This window comes from Sabethes cyaneus, chromosome 2 (assembly GCF_943734655.1).
Source record: "Sabethes cyaneus chromosome 2, idSabCyanKW18_F2, whole genome shotgun sequence".
In the NCBI taxonomy this organism is placed as follows: Eukaryota; Metazoa; Arthropoda; class Insecta; order Diptera; family Culicidae; genus Sabethes; species Sabethes cyaneus.
In genome coordinates, this window is record NC_071354.1 from 103,878,577 (window position 1) to 103,906,046 (window position 27,470).

Below are 27,470 nucleotides of genomic sequence, written 5' to 3' on the forward strand. Positions count from 1 at the left end.
CACAAAGTTCCCACGCAACATTTGTTCGTTGCCTTCAAAGCCGCATATGATACCATCGACCGGAAAGAGCTATGGAAAATCATGGACGAGAACAGCTTCCCCAAGAAGCTCATCAAACTGATTGAATCTACGATAGATGGTACACAGTGTTGTGTTCGGATTCCGGGTAGATTGTCCCCAAGTAGCACACTTTTCGCACCTAAGGCTGCAGAAACTTTTTTATGACCAAAATTAGTCTTAAATTAGTTGCCACACTGGTTTGTAACAACTGTGCTAGTAAGGTCAAGTTCATTCTAATCACACTTCGTCAAGGTGTTGGTCACTCATGCCTGCTGTTCCACATAGCGCTACAAGGTGTTATGAACCGAGCGGATATCAGCACGCGGGGCACGATTTTCAACAAATCTAGTCAATTCGTCTGCTTTGCCGATTACATGGATATTATCGGCAGAATATCTGTGGAGCTGGCTGAACAGTACACCAGACTAAAGCGTGAAGCAGAAAAGATTGGGTTAAAGCTAAATACGTCTAAAACAAAGTACATGCTGGCCATCACAACCGAGCCCGACCGACGCCGCTTGAGCAGTGGTATAATGATCGACGACGATCAGTTTGAGGTAGTCGACGAATTTGTCTACTATGGCTCAGTGGTTATGGCGAACTATGATACCAGCCGTGAGATTCGGAAGCGTATTACCAGCGGAAATCGTGTTTACTATAGGCTTGACAAGCAGTTGCGATCGAGCAGGCTAATGTCGTTTGTCGTTTTTTTTTGCGGTGTATCTACACTGGTGTAGCTTTCTTGCACCAAAACTGTTCGTTTCCGATTTTTGTGCTACACCATTGCTACACTTTTTCTCCACCAGCTACACCAGAAAAAAAGATAGTGTAGCTGGTGCAGATAGGAAAACACCAACACACCCATGCCACACCACAGCTGCTGCACTGCGAGCTTTCATTTATCCAGCGAAAAGTGTAGCACCAAACGGTGTTGCTACACCACAAAAACGAAAACGGCATAAAAGCCCTCATACAAAGTGCACCCTGTACAAGACGCTTACTTGACCGATTGTTCTCTACGGACATGAAACGTGAACTACGCTCGAGGAGGACCTACGAGTGCTCGGAGTTTTCGACAAACGAGTGACAAGACCGATACCATGGGCAAGGCAGGTTGCAAGAATTTCGAACAACTACCCTGCAAAGATGGCGTTTGCCTAAACAAAACAAGATAGTTTGAACCAGACGACCAGGAGCGCAGCGAGCGTGATGGTTAGATCAGTTGGAGCGAGACCTGGCGGAGAGTACTCGGTTTCCGCGGATTTGAGGCACGGTACCCCAATACCGAGTTAATTGGAGACCTTGTTCAACAGGTTTTGTCTTAGAACGGCAAGCCCCCTAAATACAATAAGTAAGACGATAATTCTCCCGGGTCTATTTGACGGGCATAAACCGTGCACTTTGCTTGGAAAACGCCAGCCAAACTCTAGTTGTTTCTGAACGTAAGATCCTGCAACTTTACTGCTAGACATCTAAAAACAAAATTAGCATGTCGTAAATACGTCTTGATTGGGTACTTTCTGTCAGCTCTCTTATGGTTGATATTGGGTTATTGCTCAACATTTCTTTAACTTTATAATTGATTCCATAAATTTTCGATGACGACGGCCTGCCATTATGTTCATTATCCTTGGTGAACACACGACTATTTCGTGCCATAAGTAAACGACTATTTTTTCTTATTTGTGAAATGCGAATATTTCAGCGATGAAAATTTTACGATATTTTTAGACCTGAATTATGACTTACATCGTGCCATTTACAGTTTACATTCGCTTGACAGGTGCAAAATAATCGATTTCCTATTTCACAATGAGGCTGGTAAATGGCTGAATAATGCGTACCGTCGGTGCCTTGTGCACGTGTAGGCATAAAATAGACCCTACAGTGGTTCATAGCCTCTTATTCAGCAACTCCTATTCCTACCGCCTCGTGGTACCAGCCGGGATACGAGCAACTTTGGTGGAGATCGGGTAACCAACCCTGGTGGAAGCCAAGGTCGTATGCTGACAGGAAAGGAGGGCTCTTTGGAGCTTCGTTGGCCCTCCGGCGAAACAGGGGGTTGGTGTAGCAGGCTTTGCAAGCCGTCACCACGAAAAATACTAAAGCACGGAACGAAGAACAAATATATTCTTACTGGAACAATCGGAATAGACCCACGCGACGAAAGAGGACTATGGATTGGAAACTCGGGACGTGGAACTGCCGATCTCTCAACTTCCAAGGGAGCACTCGAGTGCTCTCCGACGTATTGAAGAGCCGCAAGTTCGACGTCGTATTCGTTCGAATTCGGTACCGACGCCAGCCTCGGTTAGATCTCGCGCGGCTGAAGCAGCCAGACGTCGCCGCAAACTACGCGCATACGCTCGAAACTGCGCTGCCGGAAGAGGACGAGCTGGACGAAGCCCCTCTCGAGGACTGTTGGAACACTATCAAAACAGCCATCAGCAGTGTAGCGGAGAGCTCCATCGGGCATGTGGCCCGGAATCAGCGGAATGATTGGTTTGACGATGAATGTAGGAGGGTGATGGATGAGGAGAACGCTGCACGGGCGGCCAAAATGAGCAGTGCCACACGTCAGAACGACGAACACCTGAATGGCGCCCAGGCGGAAAACCATGGCGGCGGGGAAAGCGATTTCGACGGTGCAGCAAACGGGGAAGAGGTGCCAGCCCCTACGATAGGCGAAGTTAAGGAGACCATCATGCAGCCAAAGAACAAGTCAGCTGGAAAAGATGGCATCGGAGCGGAGCTTATTAAAATGGGAATAGAAAAGCTGGCCGTTTGTCTGCACCGACTAATTGTTAGAATTTGGGTAACGGAACAGCTACCGGAGGAGTGGAAAGATGGGGTTATCTGCCCGATCTACAAAAAGGGCGACAAGTTGGACTGTGAGAACTATCGAGCGATCACCGTTCTCAATGCCGCTTATAAAGTGCTGTCCCAAATCACTTTCCGCCGTCTATCACCTATTGCGAATAGATTTGTGGGAACTTATCAAGCCGGCTTCGTCGAAGGTCGGTCTACAACGGATCAAATATTTACACTGCGGTAAATCCTCCAAAAGGGCCGTGAATACAGAGTTCCCGCGCATCATTTATTCGTTGACTTCAAAGCCGCAAATGATACCATCGACCGGAAAAAGTTATGAAAAATCATGGACGAGAACAGCTTCCCCAGGAAGCTCATCAAACTGATTAAATCTACGATGGATGGTACACAGTGCTGTGTTCGGATTTCGGGTGGATTGTCAAGTTCATTCGAATCACACAGAGGGCTTCGTCAAGGTGATGGTCTTTCATGCCTACTGTTCCACATAGCGCTACAAGGTGTTATGAACCGAGCGGATATCAACACGCGGGGCACGATATTCAACAAATCTAGTCAATTCGTCTGCTTTGCCGATGACATGGATATTATCGGCAGAACATATGTGGCGGTGGCCGAACAGTACACCAGACTAAAGCGTGAAGCAGAAAAGATTGGGTTAAAGGTAAATACGTCTAAAACAAAGTACATGCTGGCCAGCGGAACCGAGGCCGAACGACACCGCTTGGGCAGTAGTATATTGATCGACGGCGATGAGTTTGAGGTAGTCGATGAATTTGTCTACCTTGGCTCACTGGTAACGGCGGACAATGATACCAGCCGTGAGATTCGGAGGCGTATTATCAGCGGAAGTCGTGCTTACTATGGGCTCCACAAGCAATTGCGGTCGAGCAGACTAAGTCCCCGTGCAAAGTGCACCCTGTACAAGACGCTTATTAGACCGGTTGTTCTCTACGGGCATGAAACATGGACAATGCTCGAGGAGGACCTGCGAGTGCTCGGAGTCTTCGAACGACGAGTGCTAAGAACGATCTTCGGCGGGGTACAGGAGAACGGAGTATGGAGGCGGAGGATGAACCATGAACTCGCACAGCTCTATGGCGAACCCAGTATCCAGTTGGTAGCTAAAGCTGGACGGATGCGATGGGCAGGGCATGTTGCAAGAATGCCGGACAACTACCCTGCAAAGATGGTGTTCGCCTCAAATCCGGTAGGAACAAGACGACCAGGAGCGCAGCGAGCAAGATGGTTAGACCAGGTGGAGCGAGATCTGGCGGAGAGTACTCGGTGTCCGAGGAATTGGAGAGCGGTAGCCCTCAACCGAGTTACATGGAGAAATTTTGTTCAACAAGCTTTGTCTTAGGACGGCAAGCCACCTAAGTAAGTAAGTAAGTAAGTATTTCACAATGAAGGATGGATTGTTCTTTCATAAATTACCGTAAAGTGCATATCAATAGTTAGGAGGCTTTTATTTTAGAGTGTGGGTTGTTCTACAAATTAATCGAAATTAATTTCCATCAAGTCCAAAATAGTTATAATAAATTATGTGACAAAACTTAGAAAAATACATTATTCAAATCTATGTAAATAATTATGCTTAACACAATCAAATTGCGTGACAATTGCCGCGGAATGTTATAACTGCCAAACAGAAAAAACATTATCTTTTTTGTTGATTTTCGTTTCATTCACGATTTATTAACCAATAAACTTAAAATGACACTCTCATTGTAACCAAAATCCAGGAGCAGCGAAAAATATACAATCCCTTATCATCCGGTTCCTCGTTGAAAAAATTTATATTTCAAAAATTTGTATACATCCGCTTGTCCCAATTTCGGATGCACATGTTTTGCAAACATGCATGGTTTATGGCTTTTCATAATACCTACAGCGTTTTATCCGGTCCATTCTCCAATTTGCAGTTACAATTACGTTTTAAATCAACTTTCACAATACAAGGTTTCCTATCTACAGCATAAATTACAATTACATACAGTTTGATTGTTGTAATATAATCCGCGTGTTGGAATGTGCTGTTACCCTTTCTTCTTTATCTCTCACTCGCAACACGCGCGAATATTACGAGCTATTGCTGGCTTCCGCTCGAGAGACTGCAGAATATACAAAAATAACGCATCGTACATGCGTTCAACCATAACCCCAAAAGTGTTTGCGGCCATGTACTAAAACCACCCTGGCTTTTGGAACCGTTTCTGGCACGGCGAATACCGGCTAACGTATCTTTATGTCTTAATGTTTAGTTTTGAGTCAACTTACGCACGTTCCTATCACTACACATCAGTTATTATTATATACCGTTTTAAAACATTACACTTCTGTACTATATCACAGTCAGGTTAGTAACTTGTCTACTTCAGTAAATTGACAAAAGAATCATATACGGTAAAATTATTTAGTACAACCAAAGTTTGGAATTGAATATTCTTATGGCTAAGTCTTGAATATAGGACAATAACTATTGTATTACAGACATATGTGGCTTATTCGAGGCAATTTACTTAACATTTTAAGGTAGTAGTAGGTAGTAGTAATAGTAATAGTTGTTGTAACAGAAAGATTGAAACTGTTGAAAACACGTGCGGATAATTCAAAGTGCTATCTAAAAAACTGTATGCATTTATATAACAGAGAATTTTCTGGTAATAATATGGGGTGCTTCCAATTCTGTTGGTTTTTAATTGGTTTACAAATGTATGTTCTTATGTTTTTTCTTGTAATTTAACTGTTGGTATCGCAATGTTAACGTCCTTGCGATATAAACACTTTAACAAGCATTCGGCTTCATTGAGTAAAGTAGAGCAATATTTGTTCACTGATAGCAAGGTAAGCAATATCTATTCGTCCATCATCACGCTACTACCACAAAATATCATGATATCCCGAAACTGTAAAAACTGACATAAATTTAATGGCGAAAACGATGCTAACTATGCTGAACCGACAACATCGTTTCAGGAGAATTCTATTCATCAGTTTTTGGCGTAGGACAACGTTTTATCGGTTTAGTAAAATGAACCACTACAATAAGAAATGTTAGTGCCATACATAGCGTGAATTTGTGAAAATTATACTCTGCATTCGGAAATGTTCTGCGACGTATAGCTTTGGACACTCGATTAGTTTCAAATCGTCCGTCATTGGTAGCATTACAACATTGCTTATATTTTTGCAAGTTTGGTGTAAGAAAAAAAGATTCATTTTCAAATCCTCGGCGATTTCAATAACAGAAAAAGGGCTTCTTGTTTCGTTCGATACGCCCGATTGTGTATTTGCAAAAGACGTGATAAATTTAATACCTACAATCTGAAAAAGTTGAAAGCATTGAGCAATAGTTTTTTTAGCCATAAAACACAACCGAGTTTCATTGGCCATTGCTTTTTATACTAAGCATGGCCGGCACAACCTTTTTATTTTTTTCAAACTAAAACTATCGTTCGAAAAATTGGTTTTAGGCGCGGATATAGAAATAAAAAGATCTAATAGTTCAAGGTACTGAATGATTGTTTATAAATTTAATTATCGTTATCAATTATGCCTAGTTTAACCCGCTCTGTCCAATGGTAGCGCAGGTGATCCACAACTTTATTTGTAGGGGCGATAGAGTAAATATATGCTCGTATGGAGTTACACGACTAGCACATTGCAGCTTCTGTCATATTTGTAAAAAGTATTATTCAGATTTAAAATTTTTGAGTATTAATTGTATGGGTTCTTGTTTTCTTTTTACAGAAAAAAAAAATAATTTTGTCCTTCTCATATGCAACAAAAATACTTGCTTCTAATAACTAAAAAGATATTGCTGTTTATTTATGTATCAGAAAAATAGTTTTATATTCAAGAGTACGGTTGTTCGCTGTCCCATGATAGCAGAGGTGATTTATGACTTCCGATACTGTATTATAGTTCTCCTCGGTGTATTTCTTATTATTAATAACTTCTGCAGATGACAGACAACCTCCTCCTGGTACCAGACGGAATATGAACTACCTTGCTGCGCTCATGCGATCACTGAGTGTAGCAACGAGAAATAGCCTTGTCAGCCTTAGGCGTCTGTTCCCATGTCAGGGGCGACTCTTGGGGCTTGGTGATTCCTCAACCAAGTGCGCGGTTGTACTCCAGGTTAGGAGCGGCTCACGAAAGCCGGGCGGCTGAACTAAGAAATGTGCTATCTCGGTACTACACCTAAGATGTCAGCCCCTTACTATGTAGCGCAGGAAGGCAACCTACCCAAACCCAACTTACTATGAAAAATCAAGAAAATTTGACTCGGAACATACATGGACAGAGGCGACGAAACTCACATGAAATGGATGGATGCTTGGTACCTGAACTTCATGGGTGGCGACAGGGAGCTGCTCAATTAGTTAGAACCCCGTAAGTTCGGCACCGTGACACTGCAAGAGATCTGTAGCACACGTGAGAAGGTATGGATGATCCGTGGCGGCAAGGTCCAATTTTACCAGAGCGGTTGCGCTACCAACGAGCTGAGAACGGGTTTTGTAGTGATGCACAGAATGCAGGATCGCGTGACAGTTTGGAAGGCGATCAACGAGAGGATGTGTATGCTGAGGATAATAGGACGTTTCTTCAACAGCACCATGATAAACGTGCACTGTCCACATAAAGGTAGACTCGACGACGAGAAGGAAGCGTTCTATGTGCAGTTGGAGGCGAGAATATGAACGACCAGATCACCAGGGAACCGATGTATAGACCGGTCATCGGGCCCCATAGCCTGCACACCGACACGAACGATAACGGTCTGCGATGCAGCAATTTTGTAGCTTTCCAAGGCCTGGTAATCAGAAGCGCTTTCTTTCCCTGCAAAATACCCACAAAGCCACCTGGAGAACATCTGATCAACGAACTTGAACCAAATCGATCATATTCTCATGGAAGGCCGGTTTTTCTCGAACATCCCCATCATTCGCTCCCTACATGGTGCAGATATCGACTCGGAGCATTATCTAATAGCACTACACGTGCGCTCAAACATATCGACGATATACACATCGCGACAAAGCCACCCTCCTCGGGTCAGGCGAGCGGGCATCGAAGCGCGAGGAACGAGCTTCAGCAAAAGTAACCAACTACTAGCCTTCACAGACGACCTCGCCATCGTTACTAGAAACCTTGGGACAGTAGATGTAGTCTACGCCAGACTAAAAACGGAGGTTAAAAGGATTGGGTTACAAACCAATGCAACGAAAACTAAATATATGATAGCAAGAGGCTCCAGCCGAGCCTACTTTACCCTCCGCAAGACGCTTCAATCAAAGATCAAAATCGAAAGATATTGCGGTCTATTTTTGGTAAAGTACCATGAACCATGAACTGCAGGCACTACTTGGAGAGATTCCCATCGTACACCTGGTGAAAGTTGGAGGATTACGATGAGCCGGCCACGTCGCAAGAATGCCAAACGACTGTGCAGTGAAACATGTTTTCTTCAAGAATCCCACCGGTACAGCGAATAGAGGGGCCCAACGTGCTAAATGGCTCGACCAGGTTGAAGCCAACTTGGGTGTGTCGAGACGCACAACGAATTGGCGACGAGTAGCACAGGACGGTCCAGTGGACACGAATTCTGGTTACGGCAAGAAGTACCTCGGAACTAGTTATTATCTACAATTTTACTGAATAATGCTAAGCTGTATCTTTGTATTTATAATGCTACGCGACTGCTACCGCGTGGGTAATCAAATCAACGTTCACTTGGCTACCAACGAAGTTGCAGTATTGCAACACCGTAATTACAAAAGATAAAACAAAACTATATTCAGCAATATTGTAGACAATAACTAGTTCTATAAATGTTCTATATTTAAGTTTTTCGAATTTTGCATGGCTGAGACGCTACTGTAAAATAAATCAAAAATGAGCCCAAAGTGATTGAACCATCCTTACTCTATGCTGCTAGAGGTGAGGAGTAAGCCCTCTATCAATACAAGGGTCCATTGGTGACAATTACTTTTTTATTGTAAGTTTTAATTTTGGGGTTAAATTTTGGGTGAAATTCAATAACATTTATTCTGACAATTCATCGAAAAATGTTACTTTAAATTTTAATAATGCAAAATAAAATCTTGAGGACGGAGAGGGTTAATAAAGCAATATACGTAGATATACGTCGAACAGTTACCGAGATGAACACGTATCACGTATCAGATGTTTGTAAATAATGGTCTCTTTTCTAATTCGAAATACGATGCAGTTATTTGCAGGTTATTTTTTGTATAGATGAGCAACGACGTTAATACTAGTAATCCAATAAATTCGAACATTTGTCACAGCATCGACATTCTTTTCTCATAGTATCAACTTTCGTAATAAGCTCTCGTACCAATCATCTGTCAAATGATATCCATTCCATAAATGGAAAGACACTAATAATTGTTTGTCAACAACAAGATTAGCAAGAATATGACAAAAATATGTTTTTTAAATCATTGCGAAAGCATGTTTCATAAAGCTATTACATTTCAATAACATAAATTAGTTAAGGGGACTCAAACCCTCGAAAAATTTTTGAGCAAACTAGATAACGTTCCTGTAAAATCGTATTTTTAGAAATTGATGTATGTTTTTCTTGTAAATTAAGCTAAGTTTCGGAAAACATTTTTTCTGTATTATTAGCAGACATTCAGAGAACACTTTAGAGATTCCACTTTTAAACTTTGTAAATTACATGCAGTCTAAAAAAGAAAGAAAAAATGTCTTCTGTGGGACCAAACTGAGTATAAATGCAAGATGCTGTGACAAACTGTATTGCACGAACCACAATTTGTTAGTATTTTGAACACCAACAACAAAGCTCTTACATGGCAGCCGTTTTAACATCACCACGCTTTGTTTTAGCCGCCGTGCGGTTTTTATTCATCGGCTCACCAATATTCGTTTTCCCCGACTGACCAATATTACTAGACGGCGTACCGATGCAACTAATATTTCTATTATTTTTTAACATGAAACTGCTAGGCCCACAACCGGTGCCTCCAGCCACATTGTCATTCGTTGCTTTGCGAGACTCCATCAAGCGTGCATTGAGCTTACGAATACTCTCCGGCGAAAGTATTGCCGTCCGGTTTGGCTGTCGCGTCCGACCTGCGCCATCACCACAGGTAGGAGAAGGAGATTCAGTTCGAGAATTACTACCACTGCTAAAAGATGACGCTAAGGCAAAATATTTTTCGTTTGGTTTGTCCAGACTGGTCGACTGTTGCGAATATCTGGGCAAGTTATCAGTCGGCCTAACAGCACGTGTTTTAGCTAAACTATTACTATTGCTATTACTTACATTGTTAGCTATGCTTCCACTAATCGGCGGCTTTCGGCTATTTGTGGGCGGCTTTTCTGCTAATGCTAACGACTTCGACTTACGACTAGTGGTACTAGAATTACAATTACTTGTACATATGGCTTCAGTTGCAGCGATTCCAGCGCCTGCAGCAGTTGGTGTCTTTTTGGTTTTATAAACAAATACTTGAGGAAGATTTTTGTCCGAGAAGATATTCTTGGATGCTTTGAGCTTACTTATGGCATAGCTATTACTCGCAGAAGAGTGATGAATACGACTTTCGCCAAAACTAGACTGAGGCTTTAGTTCGGAAGTTGGTGAAACCTTTTGCTTTGATGCGAACATAGACTTTTCTAAGTTTGCTGTTTTGGGCGGCTTAATTTGTTCATCTGAATCACTTCGTTTCAATTGAGAAGGAACCGGTGACCTTGCGTTACGACGTTCAAAAATCGGAGTATCACTAACTCGAAACAGTTTTGATGTGTACTTGCTAGGTTTGATGGGGCTTTTCGATCGCTCTTTTTCTGGCGATCCATTTTTACTGCCAAGAATTGACGCAAGGGGATTGATTTTGCTAAACACGCGACAGCTTTTCGATTCTTTATTACTAGTTTGAACTTCAATTTTAACGTTTTCTTTCTCCAACTGGCGCTCGGGAACATCTTTGCGACACATGCTCAAATGAGTTCTTAAATCTTCGAGTGCACTTTGATTGGTTGATTGTAGTATTAAAGGTGATTTGGCTGAGACGAATTGTTCCTGTTTCTCTTTTTTATCTGTTGGTGAAGACCAGATGTCTCTACTGTCATTTGTCCTTACATTACAATCGTTTCCAGCATTTTGAACCAAACCACCATTAACACTACTACCATTCAAATCAATATAATTCAAACTAGTGTCACAACTGGAATCAAAATCAGAGCAACCTTCCAAGTCCTTAACATTGTTTAAAGTCAAACTTCCATTATTCAGATGAATAATGAATCCCTTTTCCCCGTACCTTTTCGTTTTCGGTGACCCATCACGCCGTTGAATGAGATTAGAATTTTTCTCCAGCGTGTCTCGAACTGAGTTCAAAACATCTTCTGTTGATGGAATAGGTTGTTTCACTGCACCACTTTCGACTTGAATCAAGCTGGTGGGTTCTGACAGGCTGCTGTCTGGATTAACTACAATATCTAAGCTACTAAATTTCAGCCCCAAATTACTCGAATCCAGAGATTTTCGCTGACTTTCCCTACTAAGTATCATTCGCTGGCGACGCTTCGCCCTAATGCTATCTCTAATTCTATCTCCATTCGGTGAGAAGTCTTTTCCCAAATGCGGTGACTTAGGAATTTCAACCTCGCCCAATATGAAACCACTAACGTTGACGCTACTGCTACTGGTAATGTTATCGTTTCCTGGGTTGTCTTTCGGTGTATCAACAATCGACTCGACTGTCAATGGTTTGCCACAATCGACCATATCCTCACCGTCGGTCGAGCGAATAGTGTTTTCACAGGTCACAGTTTCTTCTACGGATTCTTCACTAATGCGCTTGCGACTAAGTGACGGTTTAACCGCTGACGGGGGAGGCGTATCGAGGCCATCTGGTGTTGTGCATTTACTAGAATCGTTGCTTTTTAGGCCCTTGAAGTGTTCAATTTCATGCGCGATTTTGGGTGGCACAGGTTTTCCGGCTGTCGCACGCCTAGCCATGCACTCAAACCATACCTCCAGCAAATCGAACGGTGGTCTGGAAATAAGAAACAATAACTTGATTAAAATAATTGCCCAACTATTTAAGTTCCGACAAGCGCGGAATTAGTTGACCACGATCTTAAGAAAGAAAAGCACCAGAAGGACAGAGATCCGGAATTGGAATAGCAGGAAGATCAACTGTCCCAAATGGCTACCTTGTGGGGCTCCAGACTAGGCCTCAAATGCGTTTGATTGAAAACCTGCAACTGTCACAATCAGTGCACGACCAACGAGGTAGGAACTAAACCACACTGCCACTGATACCGAGCTTTCTCCAATTTAGCAATTGCAATAGCATGATTGATTTTGTCAAACGCTGCAGATAAATTAGTATAGCTAACGTCCGTTTTAGGCACGATCTGTTAAACTTTTCGCAACATATGACCGAGACATAGGAGATTCGTAGTGGTTGATAGCTGCGTATAGATAGATAGACCAGGCAAAATCCGGAGAGGAATTAACAGGAACGAATTTATCGGCAAAGAATTAGCAGCCTGGGGCTCCGAAGCAACGTCTTCATTGAAGGTCATTGTTGAAGGGGCCCGATTTTGTGCGCTGCTTGCTAACATTCTTCCAGAAAGTTTTTGGATTTATCCTCAGATTACGCTGGATGCCAAATCAGGCCAAAACAGTGAGGGTACATATAGCTGTGTAGGAACGGTAACAATCGTTTCTGCAGGCATGCTTCACGGTATATTTCCAAGTTGCCGCCCAGTTGGCTCAGAGGTATGACGCTGGCCTAATAAGCCAGTCGTCGTATGTTCTAATCTCGACTGGGAGAGGCTGTTAGAGTCAATCGGATCGTAGCAGCTGGCCCTGCAATTGATCACGTTGATGGAGCTTTTGCTTGCTCGTCCACTGCTACATATGGCTTGCCATACTAAATATTTTTTTGGGAACTTGGCTTTCTCCTTTGTCCTAAAATGCTCTGCAACGCCGTTCCGTTTCATAGCAGTGTAAAAAGACATACCAGGAAGCTGTTTGAAGTCTTCTAGGACATACGTTTCATCGTCCATTATAACGCATGGAAACTTCGTTAAACATTCGCGATAAAGCTTGCGAGCGCGTGTTTTGGCCGTCGTATTTTGCTTATCATTACGATTTGGCACAGTCCTCACCTTGAAAGGCTTAATGCCTTGTCGTTGCTTAGAAGTGTGCACGAATGTTGGCGACATTTTTATATTATGAGCAATGGTACGTACAGAAAGATCCGGTCTCCTCCGTAATATTTGTTTTACCTTCGCATCCCTGTGGTGGTTCCTCAGATCCGTTTTTGTTCCACTTCCCTTCTTCCTAGCTGTTGTCAAGCGAGTATCGAACGATTTTAAAACACTGTAAACAGTGCTTGGAGGAAATCCAAGCTTTTTGGCAAGTTTTCTTAACGAGAGATCCGGATTTTCATTGCGACCGCACACAATTGCTTTTCGCACCTGCTCTTCTTTCAAAGTCATTTTACGCTGAGCGCTTGTAATATAAACAAGTATTATTTTTTCAGAAAGAACAGACATACGTCTACCACTCTGCAAAATATTTCACTCATTGTTAATATATTTCCGAAGCTGTGTGTTTAGGGTTGTCCAAATTTTGTCGCGAACAAGCCTTACGTTACCACGGATCAAAAATTCACTACTCCGACCAATCCTTCAGAAATATCCGACCAATCCTTCAGAAAGTACAACATGCATCATATTTTCGTGCATCTGAAGGCAGCATATTTACAATACAGTCGAACCATTCGCTACGGCAGATAACGTACGAGAACTGTTTTCCGGTTAAACTGAGCCGGTGATCTAAGCTACTGCTCGTGGTCACTATCACTATCTGAACCTCTTCTTCGAATCACGTACAGACTACAGACTTGCAGGGAGAGGATAGACTCTTCCGAATGCTGTTTACCATCGCCATTGAGGGTGGGATTTGCTGAGCAGGCATCGAAACGATTGACACAATTTTCAGTATGAGTAACCAACTCGTAGGATTTGCGGATTACTTCGACATCATCACTAAAGACTTTATGACACCGAAGGCAATGTGCGCTAGACTAAAAGCGGAGAAAAGGATTGGGCTAACAATCATGGAGCATACAGCGTCGCATGAAGCTATCGATGTAGAAAACACCAATCAGATCAAAAGACCTATACGGACTTAAAACTATAACTATGCTCACGGAAGACATACATATTCAAACGAAGGGTGTTGCGCACTATTTTTGGCTGAGTACGGAAAGAAAGCAGAGAGTGGCACAGCGGCATGAACTTTGAGCTACGGGTACTTCCTAGATTTCTATCGTGCACCTGGCGAAAGTCGGTTAGCTACCGTGGGCCGGCCACGTCAAAGGATGTCGGACGATTGTGCTATATAATCTGTTCTCTTTAAAACTCTGCCAATATCGGGAATAGGGGGGATAGATGACTCGGCCAAATCGTGCAATCAGTGCTTAGTGGAGTAGAGACGAGGTCTACGGTCTACCTGAAACCTCGACCTGACCGGAGAGTTTTGCTTAGTTCGTGCAGCTCTTTTTGGCAATTATTTTACCATCTAGCGTTGTGATCACGATCAAACACGATACACGTTACGAAACATATTCGAACTCAATAAGTCAACCATCAAATGAGACTTCAATTACGTAGTCGTGCTAACGTAAGAACTGGTATGCATCCTAAATAACTTTAGACACATTACTATTTGTTCTTACAATAAATAAAATTACCTTCGTGCCGATTACCTTGATCAGAGTAGCTACAGACTTAACTTTGTTAAGCCGAAGAGCGGCGATACTATTGGAGCATCATCCTCGTTCATCAGTGGCTCATCCTCACAATTGAGCGGCCACTGATGAATGAGGATCATGCTCCAATAGTATCGCCGCTCTTCGGCTTAACAAAGTGAAGTCTGTAGCTACTCTCATCAACATAACTAGTTGGACTCGGCCCCGTAGATGGGTAACTACTTACCCAAAACCGGTCGGAACGAAAGTAATTTTATTTATTGAAAGAAGAAAAAGTAATGTGTCCAAAGTTATTTAAGACTTACATCAAATGAGAAGTTTAATCTAACTCGTTTTACTAGGTTTACTCGTTGGGGAACGTCGCACGTTTAATAAAGGGGTTGCGGAGTTTCCTTTTTATACAGTTCACTGTAATCGAAAGATTATCGCAGATATCTGCGATCTACCAGGTGGAAAAGTTGGGGTTGAATCCGGTTATAATTGGCTCCCATTAGATCTTGGCTCGATCCACGGATCTCTCAGCTTGGGTAAAGAGGAACGTTACATAAACTTTTGCTTCAATGACCCTTCCCCTTACTTAATTTTCCACTATTTCGCCTTCACGTCTTGTCCCACTCTGAATACTATAAACACCTTTGTTTTATTGCTTTCTTCTACCATTCCCTCGACGATTGTAAAAACCACCGTTATAAATATAAATTTATGCCTAACCTCATTATAGGTAAAGGTCAAGACAACAAACACATGAAACATAATAATACTCTCATCACAATTCCACAATTAACACTACATTGATCTGCTTACTTACCGTTTGTCTGGATTTAGATCACAACACAGAAACGCAATTTTGTAGAATGACTCCGGGCATTGGCCGCAAAATTTTTCTTTAAACATCGCTTGGTTCAAGCCAAAATCTGAGGTACGCGGTAGATAATCCGGATCCGCCTGCACTCGTCCGATGATTTCACACAACATTATGCCAAACGAGAAGATATCCACTTTTTCGTCGTACTTATTACCACGCATCATTTCCGGTGCCATCCAGTACGGATTGCCTACTACCGTGTATCGTTGTCTGCGTGGTCTGCCTCTTCTTCCGATAGTTCCACTTGGCTGAGAGGGTTTCTCGAATGCGCTACTTATGGGCTGCTTAAGAATTCGAGCCAAACCAAAGTCAGCTACAATAACAGTGCGATCTTCCCGTACCAAGCAATTGAGCGAATTCAGGTCACGATGTATAATATTCATTGAATGTAGGTAACTCATACCGCATGAAATATCCCGTGCGAAGCAAATTCGCTGCTCCCACGGCAGTGGTAAACCAGAATCATGGATTAACTCCTTCAGTGAACCACCGGGAATGAATTCCGTTACCAGATGCAGTTTCTTTTCCTTGTATAAAACACCGATGAACCTCAAAACATTATGGTGAGACAGCGATCGCAAGACTGCCACTTCCTTGAGGAAATTTTTTTGAGCTTCTTCATCAACACGATAGAGTTCCTTTAGCACCATAACTTCCTGAGTCACTCGGTGAGTCACCTTGAATACCTGCCCGAAGAAACCTTTGCCCAACAATTCTCCCTGTACGAGATCAGAAGCACGAAAAATTCGTGCCGCTTTCTGTTCAACGCGAAAAGACTTTGTTCGCGATAGATCGTAGAAATCACCATTGTGATGAGGATGATGTTCGTCTAACAATTTAGACATACTGGAACTGCGTTCTTTCTCTTTCAAACTATTCGAGGCTAAAATTTAAAAAAAATACATATTGCAGACGCAATTAGTTTTTGTTAGTTTTTGCGTACCATTACTGCAGTTGACGTCCTTTAACCGCTTATGTAACTTCCGTGAGGTTCCACTAATATAGCCTTCGTCTTTCTTCTTGAAAATTCTTTCCTTGTCTAATTTATTTGGTGAAGGAGATCGATCCTTCAGTACATTACTATCTCCGTGTTGGGTTTGTCCTTCTACTGTTCGTTGGTATTGTGCTTCTTCATTATATCTGTGGTTCAGTTTGCAACGACCGACAGCCTCCGGATCGTGTTCGATTGTTAACTGAAGAACTTTTCCGGAATTTTGTATCAACTTTTCAACATTTTCCAGAGGAGTGTCACGCACTGGCGTTCCGTTCACTTCCAGAATCTTGTCGCCAATATGAAGTGACACTAGTTCAGACGTAAGGTCAAGTCTGTGAATGAAAACAAAAATTATTAACGTTACATCCTGATACTAAGCCAAAGAGTTTCTTACTAGCTACCTATTTAGGTAAGAACGAATGTTAAACGTAAATGCTAGTTTATTTACCTACAATGAAGCACCCCGCAACAAGCCTCTAGGGCAGAAGACACACAAGAGAAAATGTATTTTCCAACTTGCCCATAAAATGTACAAAATACCCTACAAAATGGGTTAGTAAAAATTAGCGGTTAGTTACCTTACGCACTAAAATTATTATTTTTTGCTGTCACTTTCTACCAATGAAAACCGATTGAAAACTTACTCTGAAATTCGAACACCCTTACAGCCGGTATCCGAATGTGTAGAAATACCATACAAATTCTCATCCACCGATAGACGCAGCGCATCCTTTTTTGTGCTTGACCATGGGATTTCAACTAAGCGGATAGAATGTGGAGTCTTCTTTTGCTTGCTTTCAACCGTGTTTTTTATACCGCTATCTGTGCATTCATAGATCAGTTTACCAGACTCCTGCATCTGCCGTTTGTAACATTGTCCGCTGCAAGAGAAAGATATATTCAATAACGTTTATAAATGAGTATTATAAATTAGTGCAAAACTGCAAATCAAATTTGATCGTTTTGAGGATGAACTTAAGGATTTATGACACAAAACAGCTACCGAAGCGGAAGATTAGTTATCTGCCCGATCAAGTAAGGCGACAAGCTGGACTATGAGATCTATCGTGCTGACATCGTTATCAATGCCGCCTACAATGTGCTCTCCCAATTCATTGCAAAAAGATTTATGGGAATAACGGTCAACAACGGACCAATTATTTACGCTGTGGCAGATCCTTAAAAAAGGCCGTGAACACAACGCACGCACTATTTGTTCATTGACTTCAAAGCGACATATGATATTATCAACCACAGAGCTATAGAAAATCATGGGTATGAACGGATCTTCTGAAAAGCTCATCAGACTGATTAAGGCTACGCTGAATGGTAACCAATGCCGTGTGCAGATTTTGGTTCAATTGGCGAAATCATTCGAATCACACGGGACTACCTAAAGTTGGTCTCTCATGCGTGCTGTTCAACATAGCGCTACAACGTATTATAAACCAAGCGATTATACACACACGGGCACTTCTCTGGCAAGTCTAGTTAATTCGTGTGCTCCGCCGACGCCGCTTATTACGGTATTTACAAGCTGAAAGTGCTTGTTTTTTCGAAATTCAAAATGTACCTTTCTACCAACGCTTTATAACCGACATATTTTTATCGATTTTTCTATTATAATACTTACCAAAATAACTTCGACCGTTCCACCAAGGCGTAAGTTTCTCCGTCGCCTATGTAAATTTTGCACGACTCGCAGCAAAAGCATTCGGGATGAAACTTGTGATCCCCTGCCACCATGATCGGCCCGGAAATTATCTGTAGAAAAGTTTACAACACATTAATTTACTCATACAGTTGAACCAAACTAAACCAACCTGAGCGCATTGCTGGCAGCATTCGCCGTATTTGGCCCAATAATCATCCTTACAAAACAGCAAGCCCTCTTTCTCAAAGTACCAGTTCGAAAGATGAATATCGCACACCGAGCACCTAGGTAGTAAATTAAGTTCATAGTGAGCGAAAATCATAAAAATGTTTATTAGCCATGTTCAGCGCATAGAAAATATTAGTTGCAACAATTACCTAAAACAATCACAGTGCCACTCTTGTCCGAGAGCCGTAACGCAATCGTCTTTTTCTATGGCATTATAGCAGCTAGCGCACGATGCATCGCTTTTTCCTTAAGGCAAGTAGTGTAAAAATTGTAAGGAAACGTAAAAATGCATTAAGATTGTCTTCTATTGATCGAGCTTTTTATGAAGGTAGTATGACAGTCATGTGAAAATTACAGTATGAGATAAGACACGCAAGTCAAATGTTGTGTTACTTCATCCATCATACAAACTACGTTGGTTCCAGTTGTAATTGCAAAATCTTATCATTAGAATTACGCTTAAATCGTTTGAAGTGTAATATGCACTTTCATTTTTTCTTATTGCTACCATTATCGATTAATAAAAAAGTACTCCCAAAAAAGTGTACTATGTTATTCGATTCCTGCCAGTGAAACAAAAACAATACGATTTTTCCTTTATAGCGCACAAATGTCAAGGTCAGCCGTGTATAAAACAGAATTTGGGTAATCAGCCGTAATTAACATAGATATTTAATTAGCGGCTTTTTAATTCAATTTTTGGAAACTGAAAGCATGCAATAATCGTATTTAGATTGGAGAGGCATTTCTAATGAATGACTCAGCCATCAAACACTGCAAGAAGAGAACCCTAGCAAATAACGTAAAAGACAGCATAACATTAATGCTGTACACACATTTATAGAACACATACACACATCGCTGATTAAGTAGCATTAAAAAGACGGCCATTCGCAGAGCAAATGCATTCTTTGCTCCAATATATACCGACTACCTATTTTTTCAATGCAAGGTAATAACTGTTTGAAAAATTCGCATGTCAGCTAAAGAGATTTTAACAATAATTGTGCAAGCAGCATATAAACTGCATTTTTCCACTTTTGCATACATAATTAGTTCACCCACGCACAAAACTTCATCTGTGATTTTCAAAGCAAATATCGTCGATCTCGCTACACTATTCATTGGCCATTCAATTCATCAACACAAAGCACTAGCATAATGAACTGATTTAAACTTAAAATACCAATTTTATTTACTTTTCTGTCCATTTTCACCCATAGTTGCATTTTTTCTTTTATGCACTTCGACCACTGCGACGCCAATAAAATTTTCGATTCGATAATCTTCTACTAATCTTCCGTCTTCGTCTCACCCATACAGTGATGCTACAAAAACATGCTGTCAAACAACAAATTATAAACAGACTATAGCAGGGTTGACACACGCTACCGAGGATTAAACATTAAGGCTGTGAACCATTTCGCGAAATTTTTAACTTTTTAGTTAAAATTTGACAGTTCGATGGTTATTTCTCCTCGAGTGGTTAAAATAAGTTCAGAATGCGAACCATTTCATATTTGACAGATTGATAGTTGTTTTACTCAATGAGAGCATATATAAGGTGAGGATGAAGATATGTTTCCAGAACAGCGAATTTATTTATTCAGTCCAGGTTGGAATTGGATGAATTTTTGGTGTTCATTTGCTCCTATTTGATAGATAAAATTTATCTTATTTCATTTTGGATTGAATAAACAAATTTCTTATATGTTAAACATCCATACATTGGTGAAAAAAAAATTCAATGAAAAATCAGTGAAACACATCGAAGCTCTTTCCTCACCTGTGGCATATCTCTTTGGCTCTCAGAACTTGGTTAAAACTAACCATGCTCCCGAGCAGGGTTATTTTCGAAAAATCATCGTACTGTCAAATTTTAACCAAAAAGTTAAAAATTTCGCGAAATGGTTCACAGGTCACAGCCTAAAAAACTGAAGAACTTGACACTCAAAAAAATTGGCACGTCAAGTTTACGTGAAAACATTGGTAATTCTCATCCATCACACTTTTCATGTAACATTCACGTGAATTATTGGTAACTCGCACTCATACTAACCAGTTTACATGCGATGCTGGTAAATTTTATCAACTTTCCCATTAACTAGTACATGAAGTTCATGTAAGTTGCTGTACAGAAGTTTACATGATTTTTCACGTGGATGCGACGTGACGATTTTTTGAGTGGATGAATAAATAAAATTCTCAGGAATCGCATCCCGGTCAAGAAAAGTAAAGCCATGGGTATCCAGCTTTTTACGCGCTATAATAGGTGAACAAAAGCTTCATTCGACAAGTAGTTGGCGCCGCGGTAAAAATGATGATATTTTTATTTCGAGCTGTCAAAACACATAGAAAACTAAAATCATAAGAAGCGAATTTGATTTTTTTTTAAATACGCGCTTTGGAATCAATCAAATGTTATGGTTGGGTTAGAAAATAACATATATACTTACTATAATTTTTATTTGCCTGCATTTTATTTAAAACCATTTATAATTTTATTACATAATAAATACTAAAGAATAAGGACATTGATTCAACATGCCTTGGATGAAATATTGTTATAATTTTGCTTAAAATCATTGAAACTACCTTAAACAATATATAGAACACTTTCATGAATATATCTGGATCTAAATTTTTCGGTCCCGAACCTATAAACATAACCAAACACACCTAAACTAAATCCGGATCTCAATTTACTTGTCCTAAGTACACATTTCATTTGCAACCACCAGTGCGCTAGCTGGTAAATAAGATTTCTAACCCGCTGCAGAAAATTTAATGTTCGCAATATTCATTTTACTGAGATTTAAATGAAAAATGTTTTGAATTGTATATCCGTCCAGCGAAAATTTGTAACTGATCATCATTTTCCTAGTTCGGACAGCCAAATGTAGAAGTCGCATGGGCTTCATTAGTTTTGCGTTTATTCGCCTATGGCGGACGCTATAAATTGTGTTCGTAATATGCGAACAATCTTTTTGACAACTCTGCATACATCAAAACTGGGGACTCTTCTCCTGTACGGCAGTGTTGCTCTTTCTTTCGTTTACGCAAAAGGAGGAGAGCAATAGATCATTTTGCGATGACGTCATTTTTCCGTCAAATGACACCACTTGGTGGTTTGTTTACATATTTTTTGTCACATCCAGCAGTTTCGATTTGAAATTTCGTGAAGGATTACTGCATAAGTTTTTGTAAAATGCATGTACGGCACTTTCTCTTAAATAAAAACTATAAATTTTTATCATTATCTGCCGGACAAAGATAGAAAGCTCAATTCAAAATTTAACACCATGTAAACAAACCACCAAGTGCTGTCAAAAAAGTGTGGTTAAGGAGCTCCCGTGTAATGATCTATATACCTTTGCGAGGGACGGGAAATAGCAAACAATTTTGTTTTCGGCATGTCTTGACCATGCAGGAGTGCGACATATTTCGAATGCCTTATGTAAACAAACGTTCTGAATGCTGAAGCAAATAATACAGGAATAGTCTGTGCATTCACTACCGATCTCGACACCATAGATCAATTAAGACCAAATATTTTTTATTACCGTTTGCGCTTATTTATCACATTCAATTACATTCGATTTTTGAATAAAATAACAATTATTTTCCGTCTGCGAAAATGTACGAACGATTTGACAGCTTTTTTCTGTTTGTATACTTTTTTGACACCAGAGACATCTGCTGGAAAATATTCTTTAAATTAGCCTATCCGTGCGGTGCAAATAAGTTTTTGGCGACCTGCGATAAGACGTAGTCCTACGGCAATAAAAATATTATTGTTCGAAACATTCTTTAATCGTAAACTTTTTTTCATGAACACACTTAAGGCAATATTTTTTCGTCATTTGAAGTATGTGTGCGGAAAGTGACTGATGTTTAAGAATATTTTTGAAAGTAAAATATTTTGTGTTGCCAAAAACGGATACTTTTGTTGCCAAAATCGAGGCGTGCCAAAATCGAACCATGTCAAAACCGAACCATGCCAAATTCGAAATCCCGCTGTACAGGATAATTATTATTAAAAAACGAATTTGCGTAGGACTCGTTATATTGCTGCCAGGTGCAACACACAGACAACCTGAAAACCCTGAAAACGTTTATTTATTCTGATAATATTTTTTTATTCACTGATCGGTGTCAATAGTATAATCAATATATATAGAATGCCAGTGTCGCTGGTGTTTCATGGATATTTTGGTGGCAAACATGTTGCTGGTTCGTGTCTTGGATACGGGAACTTCATTGTCAAATTGCCCAATAGAAAATTTTCCTGCCGACGAAATACCCCAAAACGACCAAATCGAGTGATTCATCCTACGTGATTTACGGAAAAGCAGAAGGATTTTTTATTGGGTTGCCTTTTTAGTTTGACAATCAGATTCCCGTTTCGAATCGATCACTCACACATATGCGCATACAGTGTAAATACGTAATTTTCAAATGTGTGATGTATACCACGAGCACTGCAGCGACACTGGCATTCTATATATATTGATTCAACTGTGTCAATACTACAAAAACAAAATATATCCAGCTTTTTACGCGCTATAATGGTGCCGCTATAAATTGTGTTCGTAATATGCGAACAATCTTTTTGACAACTCTGCATATATCAAATCTGGCATTTTTCTCTTGCAACCCTACCGTGCTCTTTCTTTCGTTTACGCGAAAAAAGGAGAGCAAAAATGTGCGAAATGTAAACAAAACTATTGCTCTCCTTCTTTTGCGTAAACGAAAAAAAGAGCAACACTGCCGTACAGGAGAAGAGTGCCCAGTTTTGATGGATGCAGAGTTGTCAAAAAGATTGTTCGAATATTACGAACACAATTTATAGCGTCCGCCATTATAGCGCGTAAAAAGCTGGATATACACACTTTTTTACCGAACTCTGAGCAGCCAAACGTTCGGTAAAATTCGATGGTGCCAATCGACGTTTACGGATCATTAGTAATGTTTGGCATCATGAAATTTTTTTACCGAACGTTCTGCTGCTCAGAGTTTGGTAAAATTTACGATATTTTACCGAACTCGGTACTTTTTTTAAGTGTGTACAATGTCACCCTGTTAATCTAAATTTATCCGTGTACAAACAAACATATTTTATAGCACAGCAAGACAAAATATTTTATAGCATTACATGACATTGTCAAATAATGTAAAAATATGTATATGTCTATGTTGGTGTCTATGCTCGCAGCCACAGCATAAACTCTTCTTTTTTTCTCCCAGTACTGAAGAGTGAAAAAACAAATAGTACGGTGACGTTTAGTTTTCATACGCCTGTCGTGGGTCGTGACTCCGCGAGTGTTGAAAAAGTGTAAAAAGGATTCGGAATGTTTTAAAGCTGTAAATGACCGTGACGGTATATTAAAAGTTGCGAAGCAATAGTTTTGTTTTTGCCGCAGATTGCGTTTTCTCCTTCAAACGCTGCCCAGTCACTTGAAAAAAAGTAAGCATGAGTGTTATCGGTAAGAAGTTATCCTCGATGTCTAGTGCCTCCGCAGCTGGCGAAAGTTCCGGGGCCTCAGCGACGCCTGCCAGTAATCCCTCACAACCGAAGGTGATTACGCCCGAGTATGTGCTCAAGTTGAACAAAATCAGCGATGATTATCTGTGTTCTCCGGACGCCAATGTCTATGACATCGATTTCACTCGCTTTAAAATCCGTGATATGGAGAGTGGGGCAGTGCTTTTTGAAATTGCCAAACCCACCGTGGCTGAAGCAATGCAGCAGCATGCAGAACAGGCTGCCAGTTCCGCCGAGGCAGGCAGTAGTAGTGCAGCGGCTGGCGGTGAAGATTACGCATCTTCTGGCGCGGCCGCTGCCGCCAATGAAGAGGAAGAAGTATTGGAACCAAACGCAGGACGCTACGTTCGGTACCAGTTCACACCGCAGTTTCTTAAATTGAAAACCGTCGGGGCAACGTAAGTTTATGCTCGCAAGAAGGGTGGTCGTTCGGTAAAATTCTTATTGTCTTTTTTTTTGGTATTTGCAGAGTGGAATTCACTGTCGGTAGTAAATGTGTGAAAAATTTTCGAATGATAGAAAGACACTTTTTTCGAGACCAGCTGCTGAAAACCTTTGACTTTGAGTTTGGTTACTGTATTCCCTACTCGAAAAATACCTGCGAGCATATTTACGAATTTCCTACTATCCCACCGGACCTATGTAAGTATTCCTAATATATTACTATAACACAGCTACTATTCAGCATTGCTTTGCCTTATTTTGTGTATAATTCGGTTGCTGATATGTAAATGGTGCTCAAAGATTGGGTTTTTATGCCATTGATAAAGTTTCGCTTTACCTATAATGCTAGGCTTGCGATTTTGCTTAACGAAACCTACTAAATCGTGCAACCAGGGCCAGCGACAAAACATTTCGCCTGTTTTTGAATATGTCCTAATTGCAAATGAGAGACTCTTCTTTCGTGTCTCCTATTTTACATTTATCAACGCGGTATGAAAGCATTTCAATGCAATTTTGGCAAAATTTGCAATTAACGAGTAGCTAGCTTATGACGCCAGCAACAATTTTATAAGAATGCGTCAAACACGAGATAATTTAATATATTTATGTATCGCTATGGAATTTTTCAATTCGGAATAACCCTTAAGAGCCAATGCATGGCGTCGATAATATTTTTTGGACGAAACCAATTACCCGCTGGCCGTTTTCATTCGAGGGTTCGGTGCTTCCAGTTACCTGAATCCAGCTCATATGTATTGCTGCAACTCTGGTATAGATGGTTTAGGCATCCCTATATGATAGATCCCTTCCAGCATAGCTCCTCTTACGGAACAATGTTACACTTTTACAGACTCTTAAATAATAAATCGAACAGAATGCGGATACTTCAAAGAAAATTGAGAGTTACCGATGAAAATTATTTCGGTCCGTATTTATCAGCGCTTGCTTTCTAAATTGGTATTTATTATGGATGCCTTGTGGGGTTTTCACCCGCCCCCTATCACGCTGGAGATAACAGCCATCTGTTAACAGTTTGACTGGTTGAGCCCCACATTAGCACGAGGACAATGATTTCCTCTTTACTGTTAGTATACAGGTTGATTACTTGGTCGCCATTACAATTGCTCGTACCCCAGTTGGTACCATGGGTAGTTAGGAATAAGAATTACTAGACACGAGGCTAAGGACCATTAAGGGATCTACTTCTTTCCTGCGGCTATACGAAGCACCCGTGCTACGTAGTCCAGATCAGGATGAATAGAACACACCATGGTACAATCGTTAGCCAACCAATAGCACTCACCGGCTTTGGCATCGATAGATCAATCCACAGCTATCCGTTAGATTATTACATTATATAATGTAATGTTTCAATCGTTACTACTCAATGTAACCAGGTTACGGAATTCGCGTTAGAATTGTGGATATCGGAGTATTGTTTTCGCTTTCTGGTTACCGTATTGAATATCGCAATGAGGTATTTTTAGAATAAATATTATGAGCACCATTTACACAACTGCATACTGCAAGGATGATAAACCGATAGACCTAATGCCATCATCATAATATGCTAATTCATCTTGCTCACATGCACCTAAAATGTATTTTTACGATCACACCAAAAACTTTTTCCAGTAAACGACATGATTTCGAACCCGTTCGAGACACGCTCAGATAGCTTTTACTTCGTGGACAATTGTTTGGTGATGCATAATAAAGCAGATTATGCATATAACGGCGGACTATGAGCTTAAAGGGAAACACGAGAGAGAATGTTGATTGATTTTTATATTTTTACGATTAGAATCATTGAAGCTATTGTGGCTAATAAGGCTATTATTCAGGATATAAGAGTAACTATCCCTGCGGTAGGATACAAATAAGCTAAACGTTTGAAAAAAAACTTATTTCAAAGTATTAGACGTTAATCGCTGAACAAATTGTGAATTGAATATTGGGATTCTTAAGAATAGTTATAACATAAAAAGAGAATAAAGATCGTCACCATTGGATTCGATATCCGATCAAACAGGTATTTGGACAAGTATAATATTCGTTAGGTTAATCTATTTCAATTTTGTTGTGCAAGCAACATGAAAAAATAAAAAAAATACTCAAATAATAAAATCACCTTTCTTGCCTTAATTATTCGTTGTCTATATTAGAATTATAATGTTCACAGCACACAAAACTCAGTAAAATTCAAATGGAAAATTACAGACAGATAGAAACTATGAAAATGCTTTATCGTGCTTAATGAGCTGGTTTTACCACTCTTTTGAGTTCAAAATTGCTCGTCATAAAGTAGGAAGTAGGACGACAAGAGCCAAAGAACAATTATCAACCACTTAATAAAAATAGGTTAAATGACAAGCAAGCTGAATCTATAATTTCTAAAGGGGCATTCCTGGAGACGTCGGAGACGTGAACAGGCATGCATCATGATTGGAGCGAAAGCATCGGTAGCGAAGTCGAACGAGAAACAACACAGTCAAATGCAACATCGCCCGGCACTGCTTGCCAGCCTTTTTTTTTTGCATTATCCTATGCCTGTGTATTTTCTCCATTTAAAGCCTATTCGGACCGTTCAGACACAGTTCAATTCCGACAATATTTGTTTGGCAGTTTGTTTGTTTGATCTTTTTCTTTCGCTCATTGAACTTTCTGCAGCATTTGTCTTATATTTGATTTATAATTCGCTACGTTTTAAATTTTATTTCCGAATATAAATGAGTTACTAATACCCCCTGCAAATGTTTATTACTAAGTAATTTTCTAGACATTCATATTATTGTGGTAAAATGTTTGTCCATTAAATTCATCGCAATATGGGTTGAAACATAGGATATAGCACACACAAAGCTCTAGGCTCAGAACGATAGAAAAGTTTAACCTATAAAAAAGAATTGCCATGAGTCACAGTTTTATTCCTCGCTCAGCAAAATAATTGGCGCATTTTTTCACCCGTATGAATATGAATTAGACATTTGCCTGTGGAACGGACACAGTCGTATCGATTTTAACATTCATATGTCTAGCACACCTGTTGTTGTCTGGCT

General features: G+C 40.4%; 2 protein-coding genes across 3 annotated transcripts; one reads left to right on the forward strand and one right to left on the reverse strand.

Annotated features, from left to right (window-relative positions):
* Window positions 1–4,474: 4,474 nt before the first annotated feature.
* Window positions 4,475–19,668, reverse strand: LOC128734296 (LIM domain kinase 1). Its single transcript, XM_053828404.1, has 8 exons — window positions 19,622–19,668; window positions 18,572–18,668; window positions 18,364–18,478; window positions 18,174–18,304; window positions 17,185–17,421; window positions 16,490–16,872; window positions 15,490–16,429; window positions 4,475–11,948 (listed from the first exon to the last, which is right to left on the reverse strand). Exons 1-8 carry the CDS (start codon window positions 19,641–19,643, stop codon window positions 9,731–9,733), a joined length of 4,143 nt encoding a protein of 1,380 aa, XP_053684379.1. The 5' UTR covers window positions 19,644–19,668; the 3' UTR covers window positions 4,475–9,730.
* A 4,088-nt stretch (window positions 19,669–23,756) lies between these two features.
* On the forward strand, window positions 23,757–26,615 carry LOC128735083 (protein unc-119 homolog). Of its 2 annotated transcripts, XM_053829566.1 has the most exons (4): window positions 23,760–23,786; window positions 23,846–24,365; window positions 24,437–24,609; window positions 26,047–26,615. In XM_053829566.1, the coding sequence occupies exons 2-4, from the start codon at window positions 23,896–23,898 to the stop codon at window positions 26,157–26,159; spliced, it is 756 nt and encodes a 251-aa protein (XP_053685541.1). In that variant the 5' UTR covers window positions 23,760–23,786; window positions 23,846–23,895; the 3' UTR covers window positions 26,160–26,615. The 2 variants fall into 2 exon arrangements, with proteins under 2 accessions (XP_053685540.1, XP_053685541.1); XM_053829565.1 differs by having other exon boundaries at window positions 23,757–24,365.
* Window positions 26,616–27,470: the final 855 nt, after the last annotated feature.

Coding starts and splice junctions, on each gene's coding strand:
- LOC128735083 (XM_053829565.1), top strand. CDS start 23,896: ATGAGTGTTATCGGTAAGAAGTTATCCTCGATGTCTAGTGCCTCCGCA. Junction 24,366..24,436: donor TTGAAAACCGTCGGGGCAAC/GTAAGTTTATGC, acceptor TGGTATTTGCAG/AGTGGAATTCACTGTCGGTA. Junction 24,610..26,046: donor TACTATCCCACCGGACCTAT/GTAAGTATTCCT, acceptor AACTTTTTCCAG/TAAACGACATGATTTCGAAC.
- LOC128734296 (XM_053828404.1), bottom strand. CDS start 19,643: ATGGGTGAAAATGGACAGAAAA. Junction 18,479..18,571: donor TGGCACTGTGATTGTTTTAG/GTAATTGTTGCA, acceptor TTTACTACCTAG/GTGCTCGGTGTGCGATATTC. Junction 11,949..15,489: donor GATCTAAATCCAGACAAACG/GTAAGTAAGCAG, acceptor TCTTATTTCCAG/ACCACCGTTCGATTTGCTGG.